We start from the raw sequence: 24,009 nt of genomic DNA, 5'->3' as shown, positions 1-24,009 counted from the left end.
CTGTGAAGTTTGCCGTCTCTGGAGTAGCCCTTCTATTCAGTGTGATGGGTAGGGGGTAAGGTGATGAGAGGGGCCCCTGGGGAAGAGCCTCCAAGGAGGAAAGGTCAGAGACAATGGAGGTCTGTTCTGTGCCCAAGGGCCCCAGCTCCTTCTGGCAGTGGCAGTGGCAATCAGTGAGGCTCTGTGTGGCAGTCACAGCAATTGGTATGGACAGTCTTCTATAGGTCAACTGTCTCTCAGTAAAGCAGCTGCCTCTATGCCTTCAGAAAAAAGCGTCTAAGAAAAAAACGTCAGGTGGGGCTCAGTCACTGTAAACCCAATGTGGAAGAAACTGAAGACGGCATGGATTATCATTGTTATTCTTGACTGCAAATGTTAGGATTCGCTGGAGAGCAAGTGGGCTGGCTCTGCTGGGAGCCACAGGCAGGTGTGGGGAAGTGTCCCTTGGCATCCCTGGGGACCAGGCTGCTTGATGACCTGCTCCTAAGACTTTACTCTCCAGGAATCTTCACTCCCCAGGAGTTCTGAAAATCATACAACTTTAACCGTGTCTTGCTTCTGAAATTATGCCTTATTTTCTCTCTGTAGGTTTGTCCTGGATTAACCTGGTGATATTTTTAGAAGGAAGGTCCAGAGTCCCTAAATTTAAAAAGTAAAATAAATCCTATTTTCTCTATAGATTTTATTATAAAATAAGGATTACATTCCTAGAGATAAAGTCCTCCATGAAATAAAGTTGAATATTTTGATAAGGAAAGGATTAAGATGGTGACCACTCTGTGCTTCACTTATTTCTTCTCTAAGTATAGCACAATTCACTATTTCTTTCTGGTAGCTTAGGAGATTTCTTTTAGACCGAGGAACCCCATGCTTTGCAGCCTCAGGAACTTGGCATCCATCCTCCTTAGATTTTATTAGTAGGTGCTACCATATAGCACATAAAATCACCTGAAAATTCATTCATTTATTTATTTCCCAAATACTTAGTGAGGGTCCACTGTGTTTCAGACACTCTTTTAGGTGCTGGGAAACATCAGTACATAAAACAAAAAATGTCTATCCTTATAGAGCATCCTGGGCTGGTGGAGCAGCCCGGACTATAAACATAATAAACCGTAAATTATACGGTTCATTGTGAAATGGTAAGCGCTAAAGAACAATATAAAATAGAATATGGCAGATGTGGAGTGGGAGAAAAGCACAGCAACTTTAGAGAGGGTGGAGACATTTGCACAAAGAATGAAAGGGTGAGGAAGCAAACAGTGTGGGTATATGAAGGAAGAACATTCTGGAAGATTGGGTGGCCAGTGGAAAGGCCCCAAGGCCGGGGTGTGTCTAGCATGTTCAAGGCCAGCACAGGTTGGGGAAGAAGCAGGAGAGGGAGAAGGAAGAATAGAAAGGAGCCAGCTCAGATGAGGCCCTGGAGGCCACTGCAAGGACTTTGGCTTTTATTCTGTGCAAAATGGGGAGCCATTGGAGGGTTCTGCAATGAGGAAGGGCATGATCTGACTTTTGTTTTTAAGAGATAAGACTGGCTACTGCTACTGGGAAGGAACTGGGGCATGTAGGAGGTGGGGAAAGAATGCAAACAGGGATCCAGGGAGGAAACTATCGTACAAATCCTGGCAAGAGGTGATGGTGGTTTGGCTGTGGATGGTGGTGGGAAGTGATTGGATTTTGGATATATTTGGAAGGTAAAGGCCACAGCATTTTCCCATGGATTGGATATGGTTGGTTGAGTTAAACATTGATTTATATAAAACAAATGGAATACCTAATTGATGTGATAAATTAAAAATTCTATATACTGAAGTTAAATCCAATAAGGTTGAGCCACATTGATATTGATTTCCCCTCTCTCCTTACATTTGGTTGGAAAAGATATGCAGGTGACTTTAACTGAGACTGAGATCTATATTGTACTTTACAGAAATAGGGGTTTCCATTCAGGGCTTTTCAGAAAGGATTTAAAAAAAAAATACTTAAGTTTTGTGTTCTCACTTGCATAATTTTGATAGAAGGTTTGAAACTTCAGCCAAGAAGTCTTCCAACAAAGATTTTTGCAATAACTTTGCTAAATGTGCAGCTGACTAATCTGCCATTAGGCAAGCCAAGTCATGCTTTGTTGACTATTAAGTTGTGAGGATATTAAAGTTAAAACTTGCTGCAGTAAACCCAGCATTAACGGCTCTGATTGCTGAGGTGGTGTACTTGTATGGTTAGAATGCATGATGCCAGAACCTAACATGGGGTTTCAACCCCTTTGTGATGAGTTTTACTTCTTGCCCCATCTTCCCACCACAAAACCAGTCTGACTTTCATCTGCCATTTACTGTCTTGGTACAGAGAAACAATATACTTGAGGATAAAGCAGTCAAACACTTCATTGGTTTCAGAGAGCTAAGGGAATAATATAATCAAGGGCCCAGCAATTGGAAGCAATTGTTTTTAAAGTGTTTCTATTACACCTATTCATTAGGACTGGATAGATTTGCCATGCAACTTATTTTTCTGTGTACCTAGCATGAAATTTGAAGAATCTAAAGTGATGAGTAGAGTTCTGTTGACTATTTCTGGACATACTTTTTGACAGTTGACTCAAGAGTCCCATCTTTCTTTGAGCATGACCCTGAGTGGTAATATTTTAAATTAATTTACAATCAGTTGTTCCTATTATTAATGTAACCCTTGCTTTCTGTGTGACATGTTTGAGAATCTTTGGGTCTGACTACATATTTCACACTGTGGTTGATATAGCCGTTGTCATCAATCACTAAATATGTAATGTATATTTATGTGTCTTGAAAGCAAGTTTAAAAAATAAATCCTAATGTGGGGAAACACAATCTGAAATAGGAAAAATTCTCTTACAAAGTTTTTCAGGTGTGACTATCTGGTTTCCTGGTGAATGGAAAAGTCTTAAAGAGTTGCTTGGCCAAGTAGACTACTCACTTGCTTCCCAAGGCTTGCTCTCCAAGCGTGGTTTTGCTGTGGCATGAATTTCATTCTCTTTTCCAGAATTTCAGTTTTACTTTCTTACAATGCAGAAAGCCCCAAAAGGCAAAAGGGTTGGCTTTCTGCAGATTATTCCTGGAAATCCAGTTAATCTCCAGAGCCAACTCCTCAAATTTTATTGGGTTGAGATGAGTAAACAAGGACAGTTTCCAAGAGTGAGTGTTGACACATGCTTTTTGGCATCCTACTACTGCAAATCCATAGGGAAGGTGTTAGGATTAAGGTGGCCTGGAATGCACTTGAGTGTAGACAGAAGAAAGGATTGATCAAGTAAGTGGGCTGATGTTAGAAGCCATCCTCTTTTCTGATGAGCTGTTAGAATCCTCCTGTGAAAACCAGATGTTTTTGTATTGAGAAAAGCTGATGAGCTTCAGTCCCTGTCTTAGAAAATGGCATCCAATTTACAAAGGACACCATTTAGAGAAATTCAAGATTTAAATAGATACTGTTAATGTCTTGTTTAAAATATTGCAATTTTCCCTAGTATATCATATTTATAGTTATGCTGTTTATCTTCTTTCAGGAAAACAAAAGCGGTTCATTGGGATAAAAAATTCAAGTTTTATTTGTTCGTTAACTCAGTAATTGGTAGTATTCTCATATAATTGAACACTGAAGCTTTGTTCCTATGCAAAAAATTACACTGGATAATGCATGTATCTGTGATGTGCTGCATGAAGGGCTTCTGTGTTGGGTAGAAAGAAGGAATTCAATGGTAGTTATTGTAATACAATATGATTGAGAGGTGCTGATAATCAGTGAAAATAATAGTGCAAGTGAATATTTTAAGTAATTCATTTTCCCTTTTAAAATATGCATATATACTAATAATTGAAAGCTAGTGGAAGAAAGAGTATTACCTATATAAATGCCAGATTCTTGAGAAACAATTATATAAAAATGGTGTATATTTTTTCATCATAGAATAACTTCATAGGTTTTAAAATACCAAATTATATGCAAACAAAACAGAAAGCAAAATTGGCATATAAATCTGCTCCCAAGGAAAACCATTCCTAACATTTTGGAATGTCGTCTTAGAATTTTCTCCCTCTTTATATGCACACATCCCTTTTCCCTGAGATCATATTACATATACTTATTTGGATTTCTTTTGTTTTCAGTTAATACATTAAATGTCTTTCCATTTTAATAAATATAGAGATACGTCTCAGTTTTTAACCATACCTTTTGTTTATGCATACTTAACCCCAAATTTATTGATAAGTGTTTAAGGAATTTGCATTTGTTTAATGTTATAAATAGTTCTGTTAAAAAAAAAAGTTCTGAGATAAATATCTTTGTGTGCTCCTCTCTTTTCTTTCCTTAGATGTAGAATTGCTAAAACAAAGGGATGCTCACTTAAATTTGCTACCTTCCACCAGGTGGGCCTCCTATAACATGTATGCTCCCTCCAACAGTAGTTGAGAGTCCCATTTTCCTTATATGTCGTTTAGCACGGAGCATTACTCCTCATAATTTTTGTGAATCTTATTTTTTAAATTGTCTTTATGTTAATTTTTTTAAATTTGAAAACCTTAAATACATAAAACTCTTCCATAATCTCACCACCTAAAAATTGTGTGCGTGCGTCTGTGTGCGTGCCCATCCATAGGTATTTTTAATTATATAAGAAAAGAAGTCAAAATGCCCTCTTGGCCCACTCAGTCTTCTGTTCCCTAAGGTGTATAGCTTTTTAACAAACTACTCTGTTTTTTAAATGCAGTGCAATCATGCCTAACATATTAGTCTGCAACTTGCCTGTTTCTCTTAATAGATCATGGATAAATGTTTCCCTCTTAATAGAGCATGGATATATTCTCATGACCTTCCTTTGGTGACTTAATGGTATGTCCATCGTGTGGGTGTTCCAGACTTTGTTCCCCAATGAAGAACATTTTGGTTGTTTGACTCAAAAATTCCAACCTCCAGGAATTTTTCCTGCAGAAAAAAGCTTGCACAAATGCATAAAGCTATATGCATACATACACAAGGATGCTCATTGTAGAATTATTTTTAATAATGAAAAATTGAAAAGAACCTCAGTGTCAGTCAAGAAAAGAGCATTAAAAAAAAATCTAATCTCATGAACTGTTACAGTTTTCAGTGTTTTAAAAAATTAATAGATCTATTTATTACTAACATGATTTATTGTGAAATGAGAAAATAAGTTGCAGAATAATACATGTAGTATAATCACATTCATGTATAGATGCTCCAAACAGTATGTATACGTTGATAGGTATTTAATGCATTTCAAGTAATTGGAAGTGTTGCAGTAAATTGTTAAAAGCTGTTCTCTCTCAAGGTTGGACCTGACTGGGCAGGGCTGGGAAAAGGATGGGGAGGAATAGAAAGCTTTTCCCCATTTTATTTTATACACATTTTTATTGAAAATTTAATAACAAGCATATATTTTGTAATACTTTTAAAAATGAAAAGTACATTTAAACTCTACAGAAACAGTGAAAAGTAAAATGTTTAAGTGAGATGAGGTAGCTTCTGAGAACCTATCTACTTCACAGTTTATGACTCCATGAAAACACAGTTAAGTAAAAAGTAATATTTCTTATAGATACACAATATTTCATTTACAATGTGGCACAAGAGTAAAAAGAAGAAAAGACGAAGAGCAAGTAAACTGTACGGTCAGAAGGGGGTTAGCTAGAAGCAGAAGTGGATGCCATTGACTCCGTTTCTAGAGAAATACAGAACTCAGATTCCTTTTCTTCAAGAGAGCTCTCCATTCATCTAAGAGCAAATGTGTGGGGCATAACCTTTCTATTTTCTAGACAACATATTCCCAATTCCTCCTGCTAAGACGCTTTGCCATGCTGATCATTCTGTTGTGTTTGTTCCAATTTGTCAGCGTCCATCATGAGATGTGACAGCCAAAGTCAAATACTACTTGCTTCTGACGTCCAGTCTTAGTGTGGGGTAGTCAGATGAATCCTTTCCTGGGCAGGAGACACTTTATTTTCTCTTAATCTAGACTAAGATTATTCCTAAACCTTAGCCTTGTATGTCCTCCTAGAAATTCCTAGTCAGTGGTCTTGCTGTTTTTCTTCATTATCCGTCACTGGGGCTTCTAGATTGTGTTTGTTTCTTTTCTGGCTGTCTTCCGTGTTGAACCCTTTGCCTCCTTATGAGCTGTAGCATCGAGTGCTTCTTCTGAGACCCTCAACATTTCTATCATCAGCACTACCTGGCTCATAGGAGTCACATAATAATTGATATCCGCTTCCAGGAAGGAAGCTAACTTGGCCCAGGCCATGTAGATCATCAGAAGACTTTTCCTTTTGTCACCAGGGCATTGTGCAAATTGGGGAAAAAATAAACAAGAGTGCCCTCTTTGGACAGATGTACAAAAATTCCTCTCCAGGTGGAAGAATGAGAAAAGTGTCCCTTTTCATTGGGTGACAAAACCAGGGGATATGGCTTGAGTTGGAACAGGATCGAGCCCCATCTTACCAGTATGCAGGATATAACCATACAATTGCTTGCAGTGGCCTAGCTTGCCATGTCACTTGTGTTTCAAAAAAAAAGAAGAAAAGAAAAAGACTCATAGACTTTATGGAACCTCTTTATAAGTACAGTTTCCCAATTTCTGGTCTCAAGGTTCTTGTGACTATTCTTTCCACACCAGTTACTCCCGGCTTAGTTCTTTTTTTTTTTTTTAATTAGCTGTACTGTTGAGGTATAATCTATATACCATAATATGCATCTCATTTTAAGAATACAGTTCAATGGTTTTTAATAAAATTAAAGCATTATACAAATATCATTACAGTCTAGTTCTAGAACATTTCCCCCACCACAGAAAGTTCTCTGGCATGCATTTACTGTCAGTTTCTTACTCCCAACCCCAGCCCCAGGCAATCATTAATCTGTTTTTTGTCTTTATAGATTTGCCTTTTCTGGAAATCTCATATAAATGGAACCATACCTTCCTTTAGGTGCTTTGTTCTGCTAATCTAATAGGGGTTCAAATTTAATCAGGGTTCATATGTTCCTTTTGTTGTGTTCTTCTGGTAATCTGCTAGAGGTGCGACAACTAGACACTAGTCCTATCCCTTCTGCTACTGCTAACCTGATTCATCCCTTTCTTTCCATTCTGACTCAGCATTCAAACATGCTCTATTACCTTTCATCTTAGAACATTTTCCCTTGTCCAGCATCCTCTCCAGCCACCATCCTATCCCTCTGAGCCATTTCAGAGCCCAGCTTCTCAAGATTTGACTTCATGCACTCTCCCCACTCTCTACTTTCCTGTGAACTCTTCTTTTAAAAAAAACTTTTAAATGTAAATATCTGATACGGATAAAAGAGTATTAAAAAGAACATGTAATCTCTATATGTAAACTTTAAAGCTTAGTAATATAATGGAGATCTACACCTGTCACCCACTTCTTCCACCAGTTTTACAACAGTGGAATCCATGACTCAAAGTATCTAAAATCTCTTACTTATCGCTATATTTTTTAGTCCTCTTTGGTCCATTTCTACTCCTCTTAATTCCACTTTTAATATAAGGAGTTTGGGCTAAATAGTCTTTGAAATCCATTACATTGCTAAAATTCCCTGATTACAATTGAGCGATTAATTTTTTGTTTAGGATGCATTATGGAAGACTTACAGCTTACGTTGTTGAATATTACTATATTTTTATGAAGTCTTGGCTAACAGAGTGACATATAATTATAACATAATTTCTATAGGAAATTTATTCTATTTGCATTAATTTGCTTTAGAATGCTGAATTTTTTCCCCTAAAATTTTGAAACTAAAAGCTGAGCTTCCTATAACGTTCTCCACTAACCCTGTCTTTGGATTAAATTCATTTACCCAGTACAGTCAGCCCCAAGGGAGGTATAGATGTCAATTATTGCTACAACTTAATACTAATGACTACTTAAATATTTAATTAATGTAACACTTGACACTTGGGGGGGAAACTATTTATAATCGTCAAAACCAGGGTTTTGTTTTCATCTTCTATGCCTGGTGTTTAGTGTATCCCTGTTGTAACATAGGTTTGGAATGATGTGCTATGAAGTGAAAAAGCACCTCCCTCTCCTACCTCCAGGCAGAAAAAGTTACATAGAAAGTGACTAGTGCTGGATATTTGAAATATTAGTAATTACATTTGTTGATTTTCTAAGCTACATTTTTATTGAACATTCATTGCATTTTTTGAAGTTTGAAATATTTTTTATTATTTATCTATTGTGTACTGATGTCAAAAAGCACTCATTTTAAGAAATAATGGTAACTTTTTAATGAGTTGCAAGAAGACCGAAAGTGGCTGACCATTTTCCTGGGGCTAGGTCTGACAGGAACCCCATGGGAAGAAGATCATTTTGCCCTGACAAGTATAGGCCAGGGAGAGAAGAGAGCTCAGTGTTCATATGAAAGATACATGCCAGCCAACTGGATTCCAAGGCACATGTTCATCCCTGGGTTCTGGAAATTCTCATATGTGTGTGGGTCCTGTGACTCTAACGTGCATACCTCAGAGTTGCCCTTTAGTCTGAAAATTTCTGGTCTTTAATATCATACGCTTTCAGTCTGCCATTATTGAACATACATATTCTCTTTTTATTCTGAAAATGCCTTATGTTTGTGGCTTTAGTTTCTATAATTCTAATCTATTTGATCAAGTTTTTTGAGCTTCTCCTCCTCCCTAAAATTAAAACGAAAGAAACAAGCATATCCTCTATTTAAGTGGGTAAGTGAAAATTTATTGATTTTACAAACTAAGTCCACGAAAAGGATGAACTGTTGAATGGACCTATGGCATGCCTTACAGATGTGCATATTTTGAAACACAGGCCACTTAGCAGTGGAGTACTGATCACTTTTCTTTTTCACTCTTCTTTTTTCAAAGATTTTGTTTGTTTATTTTAGAGGGAGAGTGTGAGATAGGAGAGAGCACGAGCATGGTAGGGGCAGAGGGAGAGGATGAGGGGGGAGCAAGATCCCTGCTAAGCAGGGAGCCCAAACCTGGGCATCCCAGGACCCTGAGATCATGACCTGAGCTGAAGGCAGACACTTAACCGACTGAGCCCCCCAGGCGTCCCCTCTGGCTCTTCTTTGTACATTCATGACTTTAACAAGTTCACTCCAAACATCACAATACCAACCACCTTTACAAAAATCTCTAACTTCAGTCTTTGTTTTTAGTCATCACAAATTCTGAAATAACCAGAGTCCATGTCCTGAGGCTTACTTTTATAGTTTTCTTAAACTGGAGCATTGTTGCATTTAGTCAAAAATGGTAAGAAAAATTAATGACTTTTTCTATCATCCTACTAATAAGGGTTTTCATTAAGATCTTAACTGCTATAGATAAAAGATAAAAGACAGTTCTTCATGAACGAGAGAGTATGGTTAAGATCATTATTTATAGTCAAAGATAAGGCTCATTTTATGTTTATAGCACTCTTCTATTCAACATAATTAGTGTGAAATATTTAAGAATTTATTTACTTAAGTATCTCAGTTGTGGAAGAGAAACCAGCGATGTATTACATATTCAGATTTGTTTTAGGAGCATTATGCTGTCCAGTCTTCACAGTTCGTACGCCTGAAAGTTTCCTTTTATGTTTGTGACGCTGCTTTGTTTGCATCACGACAGACGATGCATCAAATGTCTGTTACTTCGTAACATCAGCCATTTTATTTTTGTGTTATATTTTTCTCATTTAAACTGTAAAATCTTCAGCATGAACAGGGAGGTCTCCAATCTGTGGTCCTTTCTAGGGTCATCTGCATATAGTCATGCAAAGCTGAGGTTCTGGGCGAGTAAGAATTGTTATGTTTCGTTTCACAGGTGGGGAGCGTTAAGCGGGAAATGACCTTCACATTTCAACCAGAGGACTTAAAACGTGACTCTAGTAAAAAAATGTCTCATCAACACTTGTTTCCCTTGGCCATGGAGGAAGATGTGAAAACAGCAGACACCAAAAAAGCCAACCGAGCCCTCGACCATGAAAAAGAAAACACTCGCTCCATCTGTCTCCTTGAGCAAAAACGAAAAGTTGTTTCTTCCAATATCGATGTTCCTCCAGCAAGGTAAGGGAACATTAGACTTTCTCTGTGACTGCCGTAGGAAGTCATTGGAGAGCGTCTACAATCTCCATCACCATATCTCTCTAAAGCATATAGACTTAGGAAGGGTTTTCTGCCAAGAACATTTTTCTGTTGCTTGTGTGAAATAGAGCAGGTAGCCTGGCTCTTTGGAACTGACTCTGAGGCTGCTCTGGTTGGAAGTATTGTAGCTCTAGAAAAGAATGTTTTATTAAATTTTGGAAAATGAATAATAAAGAGCAGAAGAATAAACGTAAAAGAAACCAGGAAATGTAGTACTGAGGCTAGCCACTTCAAAGTAGGGATACTCAGATACTCAGATTTTGGGCAGAGGTTGGAGGCCAGATTCAGCCCCTGGTATGTTTTTGTATAGCCTGTGAGATAAGAGTGGTTTTACATTTTTAAAGGGTTAAAAAAAAAATGAAGAACACGTGACATACATCCTAGATGGCCTGCAAAGCCTAAAATATTTATATGTGACTCATTACAGAAAAAGTTTGGTGATCCCTGGTTTATATCATGGTAATCCTTTAAAGACAGATCTACCTTAGAACTGGGCCAAGAGGGTTTATGGAAATATCAAAAGGCTTTTATCACATTATAATTTTACTTAAACTACATCCAGTAGCATTAAATCAAAGGACAATATTAGGGCAGAATGACAATGGAATAGTAGTAGAATGGAACATGCTAGATCTTTTACTTATTTTCTTGCTTGTCGTTTATTTCACTTAGAAAATAAGTTCCATGTTGGCTAGGATTTTAGTCCATTTTGTTCATGCTGTATCTGTAGCACTAGAATAATGCTTAATTATGTGCTAGGGGCTCCATAAATATTTGTTGGATGAAGAAAAGAAAGAAAATGCTATAACATGAAAGCTTGCTTATTTTTAATATGTATACCATATTTTGTTACCAAAAGCTATTTATAATGAAATTTCGTGAGCAATTTTTTGAGATGTCCTCTATTCGTTTGAATGGTTTCAGACAGCTTAACTAGGAAAGTAGTATCTTTGGAAAAGGGATAAATGTTTCTTTTCTACCTATTCACTTTTTATAATTAGAATTTCATTGCTTTCTATATTAAATCAAAAATATCTCTTCTAGAAAATTACATATTTTTCTATTCTGCTACCAAATTTGTCATATTTTCTAAAATTACAGGTCTCTTTGTTTTCCTTAAACTTCAGTTGAAAATTTTCATTTTTCATTACTTCCGTTTAACTACTTAGAATTATTTGCTTTTCTAATTTTTTCATATAAAGCACATGTTAAATTCTTTAGGATTAGTTCCTTTAACTAGGGGCTCATCATGAAATGTTTTATCATGCCCTAAAACTGGTAGGTACTTCAATTCGTATCTGTTATTTGGTTGACTCATAGGAAAAGTGACATGTTAATTTGAAATGTGAAGAGCTATGGTTTTATTTTCTTCCTAAGCTTGTAGTGCAAAAATTAGACTTCCTGATGTCAGATACTTTTGTGACAACTTGCAGTTCGACAGGATTTACTCTACCTAAAATTTCCACTAGAGTGTTTTATATGTTAAAAGACCTGGAATTAATCATTTTAAATTACCATAGATTGTTTTAGATATATCTTTCTTCTTTAATTTCATCCCACTTGCAAAAGGTTCTGGGGAAAATAATAAAAAGGAAAGGAAAAAAAATGTTTTCTGCCTCTTCTGCCTCTGGTATGTGCAATATGTTTTTCCACTTTCTCCAGTTCACTAAGTGTACTTAACAGTTATGAGTCAAGCCAGTATTATTGTAGTGTTCTTAAACAGTATAGGGGAGTTACTTAGATTTTAAATCCATTAATGTACAGCAAAAATTCCCCAATGACAAGGTATAATTTAGACGTATTCATCTGTTATGGGAAATACTAGTTAAAACTTCATTGTTTGAGATTTCCACTGATACACTTGTTTTCATTGCTGTAGTAAGAATTTAATCATCACAAAAATGCCAACAGTTGGTGAAATAAATTGCTCTTCTTCTTAATGACAATGAAAGAATAAAAAATTGTGGGGTCTAATTATCTAACTGAATTCTTTTGGTTCTATTTCCATTTACTGTCATGGAATTATTTTGTAAATGTCAACTTTCCACTATCATCTAGATGGATCAATATTTTATTAAGAAACTCCTTTACCTGAAGTGGTAAGAAGATACAGGACTTTTCTTTTTGTTTATAAAGGAGAAATAGAATTCTGTCTGTCGGCAGTGTATAAATAATGAAGTTTGAGTACTGAAGTTTACTGGTAGGAGGAAATCTATATCTTATATATAGTAAACATATGCATATGTGTATATATATATATAGTCTATGGCTCTAACCACATGATTATTGCAACTTATTCTCCTAAATCCAGATGTTATGTATTGGACAGTTCTTAGAAGGGCAGGATAACTGTTTTTGACCAATAAAGAATCATTGTTACAAAGTTTCTCAACAGTTTAAAATAAGTTCTTTATAATCTTTCTCACTTTCTTTTGCTTATTCCAAGTATAGCTAATATTTTTGTTGATGTTTGCTTTCTATATTTTGTAAAATGGAACTTGAAATTCATTTTCTATGGTTTATATAATGAAGATAATAGATACATTTTATGTTTTTTTATATCCCTCAAAGGGTCTAGGAACTACCTTCCCCATCTTCATTCTTCACCGTAATTGAGCATTTCCTACTTCCATCTAGTAGATTATTTATTGAGTACCTGCTACGAACCCAGTACTCAGTAAAAAAATGAATGAAATGGGATGCCAATCCTCTAGGAGCTTACAGCTGAATCATAGAAACAGACACCTAAGTAGCTAATTTCAAGTAACAGTTCCTAACTTGCTCCCTTCTTATTAAAACTGGATGAATTTGTACATAAAGAAGAATCTCTCAATATTAGGAAAGGTGTTAATTTGATACAACTATTCAAAAGCCTAATTTTTTTGTTAGTCTCTTTTTCAAGGTGGGGATGAATGGGAGAAAAAGGAACTCTGTATCTGAGGTCTACTTTACAAAATCCCTGTTTGATTACCCATTTTCTGAGGACCCATTTAAAAGTTGCTAGTTTCAGAGAAATATAAATTGAAATAAGTTATTAATCTTGATGTGTTAGTCTGGGTAAATGCCAAGGCAGGATTAAATGCACGGGTTTTATTGGAACAGTTACCTGTGGGAGAAAAGGGGTGGGGCAAGGGGCAGGAAGGAGGGAGATGCCAGGGAGCCTGTGGTGCAGGTCTGAGCCCAGTGAGGGAGAGAGCCAGGGAAGGTTGGGTGGAAGTGTCCCAGACTGACTTGCAAGGCCATCAGCAGTCCCGAATTATATAAATGCAATGGAGTCCACTTACCTGTGGGATATTGCTTGACCAATTTTAGGAAGGAACAGTCTTTTCTTTTGGGGGAGTCCTAGGGATGGAGGTGAGTGCATTATAGAGTTGGGGTACTAAGAGTGTTCCAAGTTCTTCAGTAGAGAAAACTAAGCAGAAAGAGCAAGAGTGTGTGAGAGAGCACGTGAATGAGCAGTGTTTCTTTGGAACTAAAGATCTATCATTAACAGGAAAAAACTTCTTTGCAACCTGAAGGATTATTGGGGAGCAATAGTTTGGGGTTGGGGGTTACCAGGAGTGTCAGTGTGAATGGTGGGGGCAACACTCTCTAAACGATGCCTCTCTCTCTGAAGTTTTCATCACTTATTCACTTAGTAATGCCTGGTTATAAAAGACAACACCCCCTCCAAAAGAGATTGTGAATGGAGAATGAAGAGTTACTAATTGTAAATATGTCATCTTAAGTATTTTTTAATCTCTAGGGAAAAATACTAGCAGTCTTGATCTCTATGGAGAGTTGAGAAAAATGAACTTTAAGAGTATACAGAGACAGGAGTGTGAGCTCTTGAAGAGTCCATCCAGAAAGAAATTCCAATGCTGTAGTTTGGCTCAAGAAATGAGTAAGAGGCCAAAGGTCAGTAAGTAAGACAAATGCCAGTCAAAGGTTTTTTTGTGGGCAGAGCTCAGTGACTCATTAGCCAAGACAGTGATTTTAGCCTGATTCGAAAAATATAATGAACCTAGGCCCCAGATAATAAATGAATCATGCCCTGATTAGTGGTGGAAATCTGGGGAGAAAGAAAGAAAGAGTTGAAATCCAGAATAGGGAATTTACAAATTAGCCAAGGATGTGAGGCATAAATGAAGTTGAAAGGAATTTTTCCGTTCTTGGAATGTTTGCCAAACTGTTGGACTAACATGAGACTTCTGGTGAATTGGCTTGCTTGAATGTAGTTGCTAACACCAAATTCTTTCACAGTCCAAAAAGATTTTGTGTGAGTGTTTGAACTGACCCAGAGGGTAACTAGGCATGGTAGTAAAATCTGGGAGTCTCAGAAAAGAGAACATGAAGGACTCAGGGGAGCCCATATTGGAGGAGAAACTTCCACCAACATTAGTTCTGCCTGTTGTGGAGAGTTGCTGGGGTTACCACTGGGCTAACTCCCTTATACGGTTCATGAAGTCTGCTCTCACATTCCTATATGTTTTAAAGATTGTGTGTAGTACTTTCTGGCATATATTAATTGAAACCTGCTGCTTTCGAAGTAAACTATTTCGTGGCTCAACCGGTTAAGCGTCCGCCTTTGGCTCAGGTCATGATCTCAGGGTCCTGGGATTGAGTCCCGCATCGGGCTCCCTACTAGCATGGAGTCTCCTTCTCCCTCTGCCTGCAGCTCCCCCTGCTTGTGCGCTCTCCCTCTGTCTCTGACACATAAATAAATAAAATCTTTAAAAAAATAAAATAAGGTTAAGAGTTTTATAAAATATGCTGATTTTATAGTAAACGATGTAGATATGTACCAAAAGAGAAACAAGGAGAAACAAGTACTGGACACTCACGTCAGAACTGAGAAATTGTAAGAGCTGTAAATTGTGAGAGAGTATAACCGATGGTAATAGAAATAAAGATTTTTGGTCTGTGTGTGCCAGATATCTGGAGCACACATGGATTGAATCGTGTCCCCCAAAAGTTATCACAAAGTCCTAATCCTCCAGTACCTGTGAATGAGGCCTTATTTGGATAAAAGTTCTTTGCAGATATAATCAAATTAAGATGAGGTCTTTAGGGTGGGCTGTAAACCAGTAAGACTGGTATCCATAGAAGAAAAAAGGAGAGGAGACAAAAGACACACAGGGAGAATGCCAGTGGAAGCAGAGATTGGAATGATTTGTCTACAGACCAGAGGACACCAGGGATTAGCAGAAATACCAAAAGATAAGAAAAAGGCATGGATAGATTCTCCCCCCTAGAACCTTAGAGAAAGTGCTGTGGTCTGAATGTGTCCCCTCCCAAGTTCGTTTGTTGAAACCTAATCCCCAAAGTGATGGTATTAGAGGTAAGGACTTTGCCTGCTGATTAGGTCATGAGGGTGGGGCCATCATGGATGGGATCAGTGCCCTGGTAAAGGAGGCTCAGAGAGCTCTCTTGCCTCTTCGACCCAGTGAGCATACAAGAAGTATGCAGCCCGGAAGACAGCCCTCAGCCAATCATGTGGCCCCCTGATCTCAGACTCCCAGGCCCCAGAACAGTGAGAAATAAATTTCTGTTGTTTGTAAACTACCTGGTCTATGGTACTTGTTATAGCAGCACAAAAGGACCAAGAAAATATGACTCCCTGACATCTTGATTTCATCTTCTAGCCTCCAAAATTGTGAGACAATAAAATTCTGTTGTTTTAAGCCACCCAGTTTGTGGTGATTTGTTACAGCTGCTCTAGGAAAATTAACATAGGCTGCTAGTGCTGATGAATACATCTATGTCTTGCCTTATAAATTTACTTTGAATAGAATAATCATTCATGTTCATTAATTAAGACTTATACTTAATAACATTTTTAGTTATCTATGCCCCTCAGACAGAGACACGATCATTGCATTTTCTATTATTTCTTATTATAAAGGAAACCCTTAATCTTTTCATAATAGCATTTTCATTAGAACAGTAACTTACAGTAACTTACCTCATCTAATAAACTGTTAGGTAGAATTTTGCTTTTCCTATAACTATTCGATTTGTGGATATTTGTTCAGTTTGTCTCTAAATCAATTTTATTGAGGTATAGTTCATGTAGGAAAATGCAACCACTTTAAATATACACTTTAATGAGTTGTAACAAATTCATGTATGCATGTGATTAATGCCATAATCAAGATACGGAAAATGTTCATCCCCCCCAAAAAAGTTTCATTGTGCCCCTTCCCAGTCAACCTATCCTCTGACCTTCAGCACTAGGTAGCCAGTATTCTGTGGATTAGTTTTTTCTTTTCTGGAATTCATGTAAATGGAATTATACACAATGTATTTTCAGGAATCTTCATTCACTGATTTTTTAAAAGATTTACTATATTTTTCTTTTGCATTTGTCAGTCGTGTGTTACTTTTTATTGCCAAAGAGTATTCCATTGTGTGAATATATGATAATCTGATTATCCATTCACCTCTGATGGGCATTTGGATTGTGTCCAATTTAGGGTTATTAGGAATAAAGCTGCTATGAATAGCCAGGTCTGCTTTTGTGTGGGATATGTTTTCATTTTTAAATACCCAAGCATTGAATTAATGGGTCATATGGCCATTGTATATTAAACTTTTTAAGAAACTGCCAAACTTTTTCAAAGCACTTGTACCATTTTACAGTTCCACCAGTAATGTATGAGAGCTGCAGTGGCTTTATGCATTCACCAACATGTAGTATTGTCAGTATGCTTAAATTTTTTATGAAAGTAAGAAACTACTCTTCTTAATTTGCTGAGTTTTCCTCTTCGATAGAGGTTGAATATAGTAACAAAAATTTTTGCATCTATTTACATGAGCATACTTTTAAAAATTAATTTATGTCAAATAAATTTATTTACTTATTTATTTTTATTATGTTCAATTAGCAGGTATATAGTACATCATTAGTTTTGATGTAGTGTTCAACGATTCATTAGTTGCATATAACACCCAGTGCTCATCACAACACGTGCCCTCCTTAATATATTGAATTGCATTGATTGGTCTTTGACCATTGAGTGAACTTTGTACCACCCCCTTACATACTGAAGGATCCATTTTTGGTAGAATTCTGTTAAGATTCATTCAATTCCATCCATTGATCTGTCACTTTATTTACTTGGATCTCTTTGTCTGGTTTTAAAGTAAGTTTAATGAGAGGCTCATAAAATGTATTAGGCAGTGTTCCCTCCTCCTCTCTTTTTTCTAGGTTTGTTTTGGGTCTAGTATTACTTTGCCTTAGAGGATAGGTCCACCAGTGAAGCCGTCTTGACCTGGAGTTTTCTTTATGGAAGTGTTTTTAATTACAGATTCAGTTTTTAAAATTGATATAATGCTGTTTAGATTTTATGTTTCTTTTTGAGTCAGTTTTGTAATCTGTATCTTCAATAAATTTATCCATCATGTTAGATGTCAAATTTATTAACATATAGTTGTTCATAATATTGCCTCATTTTTTCTAATATCTAGATTCTGTAGTAATGTTCCGTCTCTCATTTCTGATATTGGTCAGTGTATTGTCTTCCTTTATTGAACCAATCTTACTAGCAGTTTATCAATTTTATGGCTCTTCTCAAAGAGCAACCTTTGTGTATATTGATTATCTCTATTGTTTGCCCATTTTCTATTTCATTGATTTCTTCTTTCATCTTTGTTATTTTCTTCTTTCTGCTTATTCTGACTTTCAAATCACCTGTTTCGTTAGCTTCTTAAGTAGAATTTTCATCATTAATTATAGATCTTTCTACTTTTCTATTATTAGCATTTAATACTTTTCTATTTTTAGCAATAATAACTCCTTTTTTATTTTAAAGATTTTTATTTATTTATTTGTCAGAGGAAGAGAGAGAGAGAGAAAGCACAAGCAGGGGTAGTGGCATGCAGAGGGCGAAGTAGGCTCCCTGCTGAGCAAGGAGCCCAATGCAGGATTCGATCCCCAGACCTGCAGGACTCAATCCCAGGACACTGGGATCATGACCTGAGCCGAAGGCAGACACTTAACCAACTGAGCCACCCAGCCAATAACTCCTTCTAAGCACTTCTTTATGTGTACCTCCCAATTTTGTTTGATTCTTCCTTCTTAAAATTAGATGAATAGAATTTGCTTTTATTGTTAAAAGTAAGAAGCATAATACATTTTCTTCTTATTGTTAATATTGAGAAAACAATCCAGAAAACAGAAATATATAACATATTCTTGAAATAAGGTATTCAACTCATTGCATTCATATAATTAAACTGACACGTTTAGAATTTCTTAATTTCTTCTTTTTTAAACCACGCTTTACTGCTTTCCCTCTTTCATAATGTTATTCAAAAATTCTAAATACTTCTTGTTTTTTTTTTCTACTTGTGACTACTGGTTCTGTATGTTATTTTTTTGTCTACCTCTTTACTGATTTTGTAAACTTCTTTACCGTTTCAGTTTATCAGAATTTGTTTTATGAATTTTAGAATTGGTGTGTATTCTTTATGAATTGACCTCTTTAATATTATGAAATGTTTCTTTTTTAACCATTTTAAATTTAAATTCAATTAATTAACATATAATGTATTATTGGTTTCAGAAATACAGGCCTGTGATTCATCAGTCTTATATAATACCCAGCGCTCATTACATCACATGCCCTCCATCACTCAGTTACCCCATCCCTAAGCCCCCCTCCCCTCCAGCAACCCTCGGTTTGTTTCCTATGATTAAAAGTCTCTTATGGTTTGTCTCTGTCTCTGGTTTCATCTTGTTTTATTTTTTCCTCTCTTCCCCTATGATCCTCTGTTTTGTTTATTAAATTCTATGTATCAGTGAGATCATATGATAATTATCTTTCTCTGATTGACTTATTTCACTTAGCATAATACCCTCTAGTTCCAACCACGCCATTGCAAATGGCAAGATTTCATTTTTCTGATATCTGCGTGATATTCCGTCATATATATATACTGCATCTTCTTTATCCATTCATCTGTCGATGGACATCTCAGCTCTTTTCCTAGTTTGGCTATTGTGGACATTGCTGCTATAAATATTGGGGTGCAGGTGCCCCTTCGGATCACTACATTTATATCTTTGGGGCAAATACCCAGTAGTGCAATTGCTGGGTAATAGGGTAGCTCTATTTTCAACTTTTTGAGTAACCTCCTTACTGTTTTCCAGAGTGGCTGCACCAGCCTGCATTCCCACCAACAGTATAGGAGGGTTCCCCTTTCTCTGAATCCTTGCCAACATCTGTCATTTCCTGACTTGTTAATTTTAGCCATTCTGACTGGTGTGAGGTGGTATTGCATTGTGGTTTTGATTCGTATTTCCCTGATGCTGAGTGATGTTGAGCATTTTTTCATGTGTCTGTTGGCCATTTGTATGTCTTCTTTGGAGAAATGTCTGTTCATGTCTTCTGTCCATTTTTTGATTGGATTATTTGTTCTTTGGGTGTTGAGTTTGATAAGTTCTTTATAGATTTTGGATACTAACCCTTTATCTGATATGTCATTTGCAAATATCTTCTCCCATTCTGTCAGTTGTCTTTTGGTTTTGTCAACTGTTTCCTTTGTTGTGCAAAAGCTTTTTATCTTGTTGAAGTCCCACTAGTTCATTTTTGCTTTTGTTTCCCTTGTCTTTGGAGACGTGTCTAGCAAGAAGTTGCTGCGACCGAGGTCACAGATGTTGCTGCCTGTGTTCTTCTCAAGGATTTTGATGGATTTCTGTCTCACATTTAGGTCTTTCATCCATTTTGAGTCTATTTTTGGATATAATGTAAGGAAATGGTCTAGTTTCATTCTTCTGCATGTGGCTGTCCAGTTTTCCTAACACCATTTGTTGAAGAGACTGTCTTTTTTCCATTGGATATTCTTTCCTGCTTTGTCGAAGATTAGTTGACCATACCATTGGGGGTCAATTTCTGGGTTCTCTATTCTGTTCTACTGACGTATGTGTCTATTTTTGTGCCAGTACCATACTGTCTTAATGATTACAGCTTTGTAATAGAGCTTGAAGTCTGGAATTGTGATGCCTCTAGCTTTGGTTTTCTTTTTCAACACTACTTTGGCTATTTGGCGTCTTTTCTTGTTTCATACAAATTTTAGAATTATTCGTTCCAGCTCTGTGAAAAAAGTTGATGGTATCTTGATAGGGATTGCACTGAATGTGTAATTTGCTCTAGGTAGCATAGACATTTTAACAATATTTGTTCTTCCAATCCATGAGCATAGAAGGTTTTTTCATTTCTTTGCGTCTTCCTCAATTTCTTTCATGAGCGTTCTATAGTTTTCTGAGTACAGATCCTTTGCCTCTTTGGTTAGGTTTATTCCTAGGTATCTTATGGTTTTGGGTGTAATTGTAAATGGGTTCAACTCCTTATTTCTCTTTCTTCTGTCTCATTGTTAATGCTTAGGAATACAACTGATTTCTGTGCATTGATTTTATATCCTGCCACATTGCTGAATTCCTGTATGAGTTCTAGCAATTATGAGGTGCAGTCTTTTGGGTTTTCCACATAGAGTATCATGTCATCTGGAAAGAGCGAGCCAATTCACATGCCTTTTATTTCTTTTGTTGTCTGATTGCTGAGGCTAGGACTTCTAGTACTATGTTGAACAGCAATGGTGATAGTGGACATCGCTGCTATGTTCCTGATCTTAGGGGAAAAACTCTGTTTTTCCCCGTTGAGAATGATATTTGCTGTGGTCTTTTCATGGCTTTTTATAATATTGAGGTATGTTCCCTCCATACCTACACTGTGAAGAGTTTTAATCAAGAAAGGATGCCGTACTTTGTCAAATGCTTTTTCTGCATCTATTGAGAAGATCATATAGTTCTTGTCCTTTTATTTATGTAGTGTATCACACTGATCAATTTGCAGATTTTTTTTTAGATTTTATTTATTTATTCAACAGAGATAGAGACAGCCAGCGAGAGAGGGAACACAAGCAGGGGGAGTGGGAGAGGAAGAAGCAGGCTCATAGCGGAAGAGCCTGACGTGGGGCTCGATCCCATAACGCCGGGATCACGCCCTGAGCCGAAGGCAGACGCTTAACTGCTGTGCCACCCAGGCACCCCCAATTTGCAGATATTGAACCACCCTTGCAGCCCAGGAATAAATCCCACTTGGTTATGGTGAATAATCCTTTTAATGTATCTTGGATCCTATTGACTATTATTTTGGTAAGAATTTTTGTATCCATGTTCATCAGGGACATTGGCCTATAATTCTCCTTTTTGGTGGGGTTGTTGTCTGGTTTTGGGATCAAGGTAATGCTGGCCTCATAAAAGAGTTTGAAAATTGTCCTTCTATTTCTATTTTTTTGAAACAGCTTCAGAAGAATAGGTATTATTTGTTCTTTAAAATGTTTGGTAGAAGTCCCTTGGGAAGCCTTCCAGTACTGAGGCCTTGTTTGTTGGGAGATTTTTGATTACTGCTTCAATTTCCTTGCCGGTTGTGGGTCTGTTCAGGTTTTCTATTTCTTCCTGGTTCAGTTTTGGTAGTTTATATGTTTCTAGAAATGCATCCATTTCTTCCAGATTGCCTAATTTGTTGGCATATAGTTGCTCATAATATGTTCTTATACTTCTTTGTATTTCTTTGGTGTTGGTTGCGATCTCTCCTCTTTCATTCATGATTTTATTTTTTTGGGTCCTTTCTCTTTTCTTTTTGATAAGTCTGGCCAGGGGTTTATCAATCTTATTCATTCTTTCAAAGGACCAGCTGCTAGTTTCGTTGATCTGTTCTACTGTTCTTTTGGTTTCTAGTTCATTGATTTCTGTTCTAATCTTGATTATTTCCCTTCTCCTGCTGGATTTAGGCTTTATTTGCTGTTCTTTCCCCAGCTCCTTTAGGTGTAAGTTTGGGTTGTGCATTTGAGACCTTTCTTGTTTCTTGAGAAAGGCTTGTAGTGCTATATATTTCCCTCTTAGGATCGCCTTTGCTGCATCCCAAAGGTTTTGAACAGTTGTGTTTTCATTTTCATTTGTTTCCTTGAATTTTTAAAATTCTTCTTTAATTTCCTGGTTGACCCATTCATTCTTTAGTAGGATGCTCTTTAGCCTCCATGTATTTGAGTTCTTTCCAAATTTCGTCTTGTGATTGAGTTCCAGTTTCAAAGCACTGTTGTCTGAAAATATGCAGAGAATGATCCCAATCTTTTGGTACTTGTTGAGACCTGATTTGTGACCCAGGATGTGATCTATTCTGGAGAATGTTCCATGTGCACTGGAGAAGAATGTGTGTTCTGCTGCTTTAGGTTGGAATGTTCTGAATATATCTGTGAAGTCCATCTTGTCCAGTGTGTCATTCACAGCCCTTATTTCCCTGTTGATCTTCTGCTTAGATGATCTGTCCATTGCAGTGATGGGGATGTTAAATTCCCCTACTATTATTGTATTATTACAATGTGTTTCCTTAATTTTGTTATGAATAAGCTTATATAATTGGCTGCTCCCTTGTTAGGGGCATAAATATTTACAACTGTTACATCTTCTTGTTGGATAGACCCTTTAATTATGATATATAGTGTCCTTCCTCATATCTTATTACAGTTTTTGGTTTAAAATCTTCTTTGTCTTGGGCGCCTGTGTGGCTCAGTCGTTAAGCATCTGCCTTCGGCTCAGGGCATGATCTCAGAGTCCTGGGGTCAAGTCCCACATTGGACTCCCTGCTTCTCTGGGAGCCTGCTTCTTTCTCTCCCACTCCCCCTGCTTGTGTTCCCTCTCTTGCTGGCTGTCTCTCTGTCAAATAAATAAATAAAATCTTTTTAAAAAATAAAAAATAAAAAAAATAAAATCTTATTTGTCTGATATAAGGATCACCACCCCAGCTTTCTTTTGTTGTCCATTAGCATGATAAATGATTTTCCACCCCCTCATTTTCAATCTGGAGATGACTTTAGGTCTAAAATCAATCTCTTGCAGACAGTGTATCAATGGGTCTTACTTTTTATCCATCTAATACCTGTGTGTTTTGATTGGGGGAATTGGCTCATTTACATTCAGAGTAATTATTGAAGGATATGAATTTAGTGCCATTGTATTAATCTGTAAAGTGACTGTTTCTGTCTCTGTTGTCTCTGTTCCTTTCTGGTCTGTGTTATCTTGGGGCTCTCTCTTTGCTTAGAGGATCTCTTTTAATATTGTAGGGCTTGTTTGGTGATCACAAATCTTTTAATTTCTGTTTGTCCTGGAAGATTTTTATTACTCCTTCTATTTTGAATGACGTCCTAGCTGGATAAAGTATTCTTGGCTGCATATTTTTCTCATTTAGCACCCTGAATATACCATGACAGTCTTTTCTGGCCTGCCAGGTCTCTGTAGATAGGTCTACTGCCAATCTAATGTTTCTACCCTCGTAGGTTACCACCTCTTGTCCTGAGCTGCTTTCAGGATTTTCTCTTTGTCTCTTGACATTTTCAAGTTTCACTATTGTATGTTGGGATGTTCACCTCAATTTATTGATTTTGAGGGGGGGTTCTCTGTGCCTTCTAGATTTTGATGACTGTTTCCTTCCCCAGATTAGGGAAGTTCTCTGCTATGATATGCTCTAATATTATTTTCTGCCCCCCTCTCTCTTTCCTCTTCTTCTGGGATCCCATTATTTTAATATTGTTTCACTTTATGGTATCACTTATCTCTCGAATTCTCCCGTTGTGATCCAGCAGTTGTTTATCTCTCTTTTTCTCAGCTTCTTTATTCTCCATCCTCCAGTTTTCCGTATCACTAATTCTCTCTTCTGCTTCGTTTATCCTATCACTTAGAGCCTCCATTTCTTTTCCTTTTTTTTTTAATTTTTATTTATTTATTTATTCAACAGAGAGAGAGACAGCCAGCTAGAGAGGGAACACAAGCAGGGGGAGTGGGAGAGGAAGAAGCAGGCTCAT

The 24,009-nt window shown here is 36.9% G+C and overlaps 1 protein-coding gene across 2 annotated transcripts in view; it reads left to right on the top strand.

Annotated features, from left to right (window-relative positions):
• ZNF704 (zinc finger protein 704) overlaps positions 1-24,009 on the top strand; it is a 231,783-nt gene that overhangs the window by 37,106 nt on the left and 170,668 nt on the right. For both annotated transcript variants that reach the window (XM_034668237.1, XM_019807632.2), the window contains exon 2: positions 9,848-10,089. In XM_034668237.1, the coding sequence (XP_034524128.1) occupies positions 9,869-10,089 (221 nt within the window). In that variant the 5' untranslated portion in view covers positions 9,848-9,868. The remainder of the gene's footprint in view (positions 1-9,847; positions 10,090-24,009) is intronic.

The sequence above is a fragment of the Ailuropoda melanoleuca genome, chromosome 9 (genome assembly GCF_002007445.2).
Source record: "Ailuropoda melanoleuca isolate Jingjing chromosome 9, ASM200744v2, whole genome shotgun sequence".
Taxonomy (NCBI): domain Eukaryota; kingdom Metazoa; phylum Chordata; class Mammalia; order Carnivora; family Ursidae; genus Ailuropoda; species Ailuropoda melanoleuca.
This window is presented reverse-complemented; position numbering and strand designations above follow the sequence as displayed.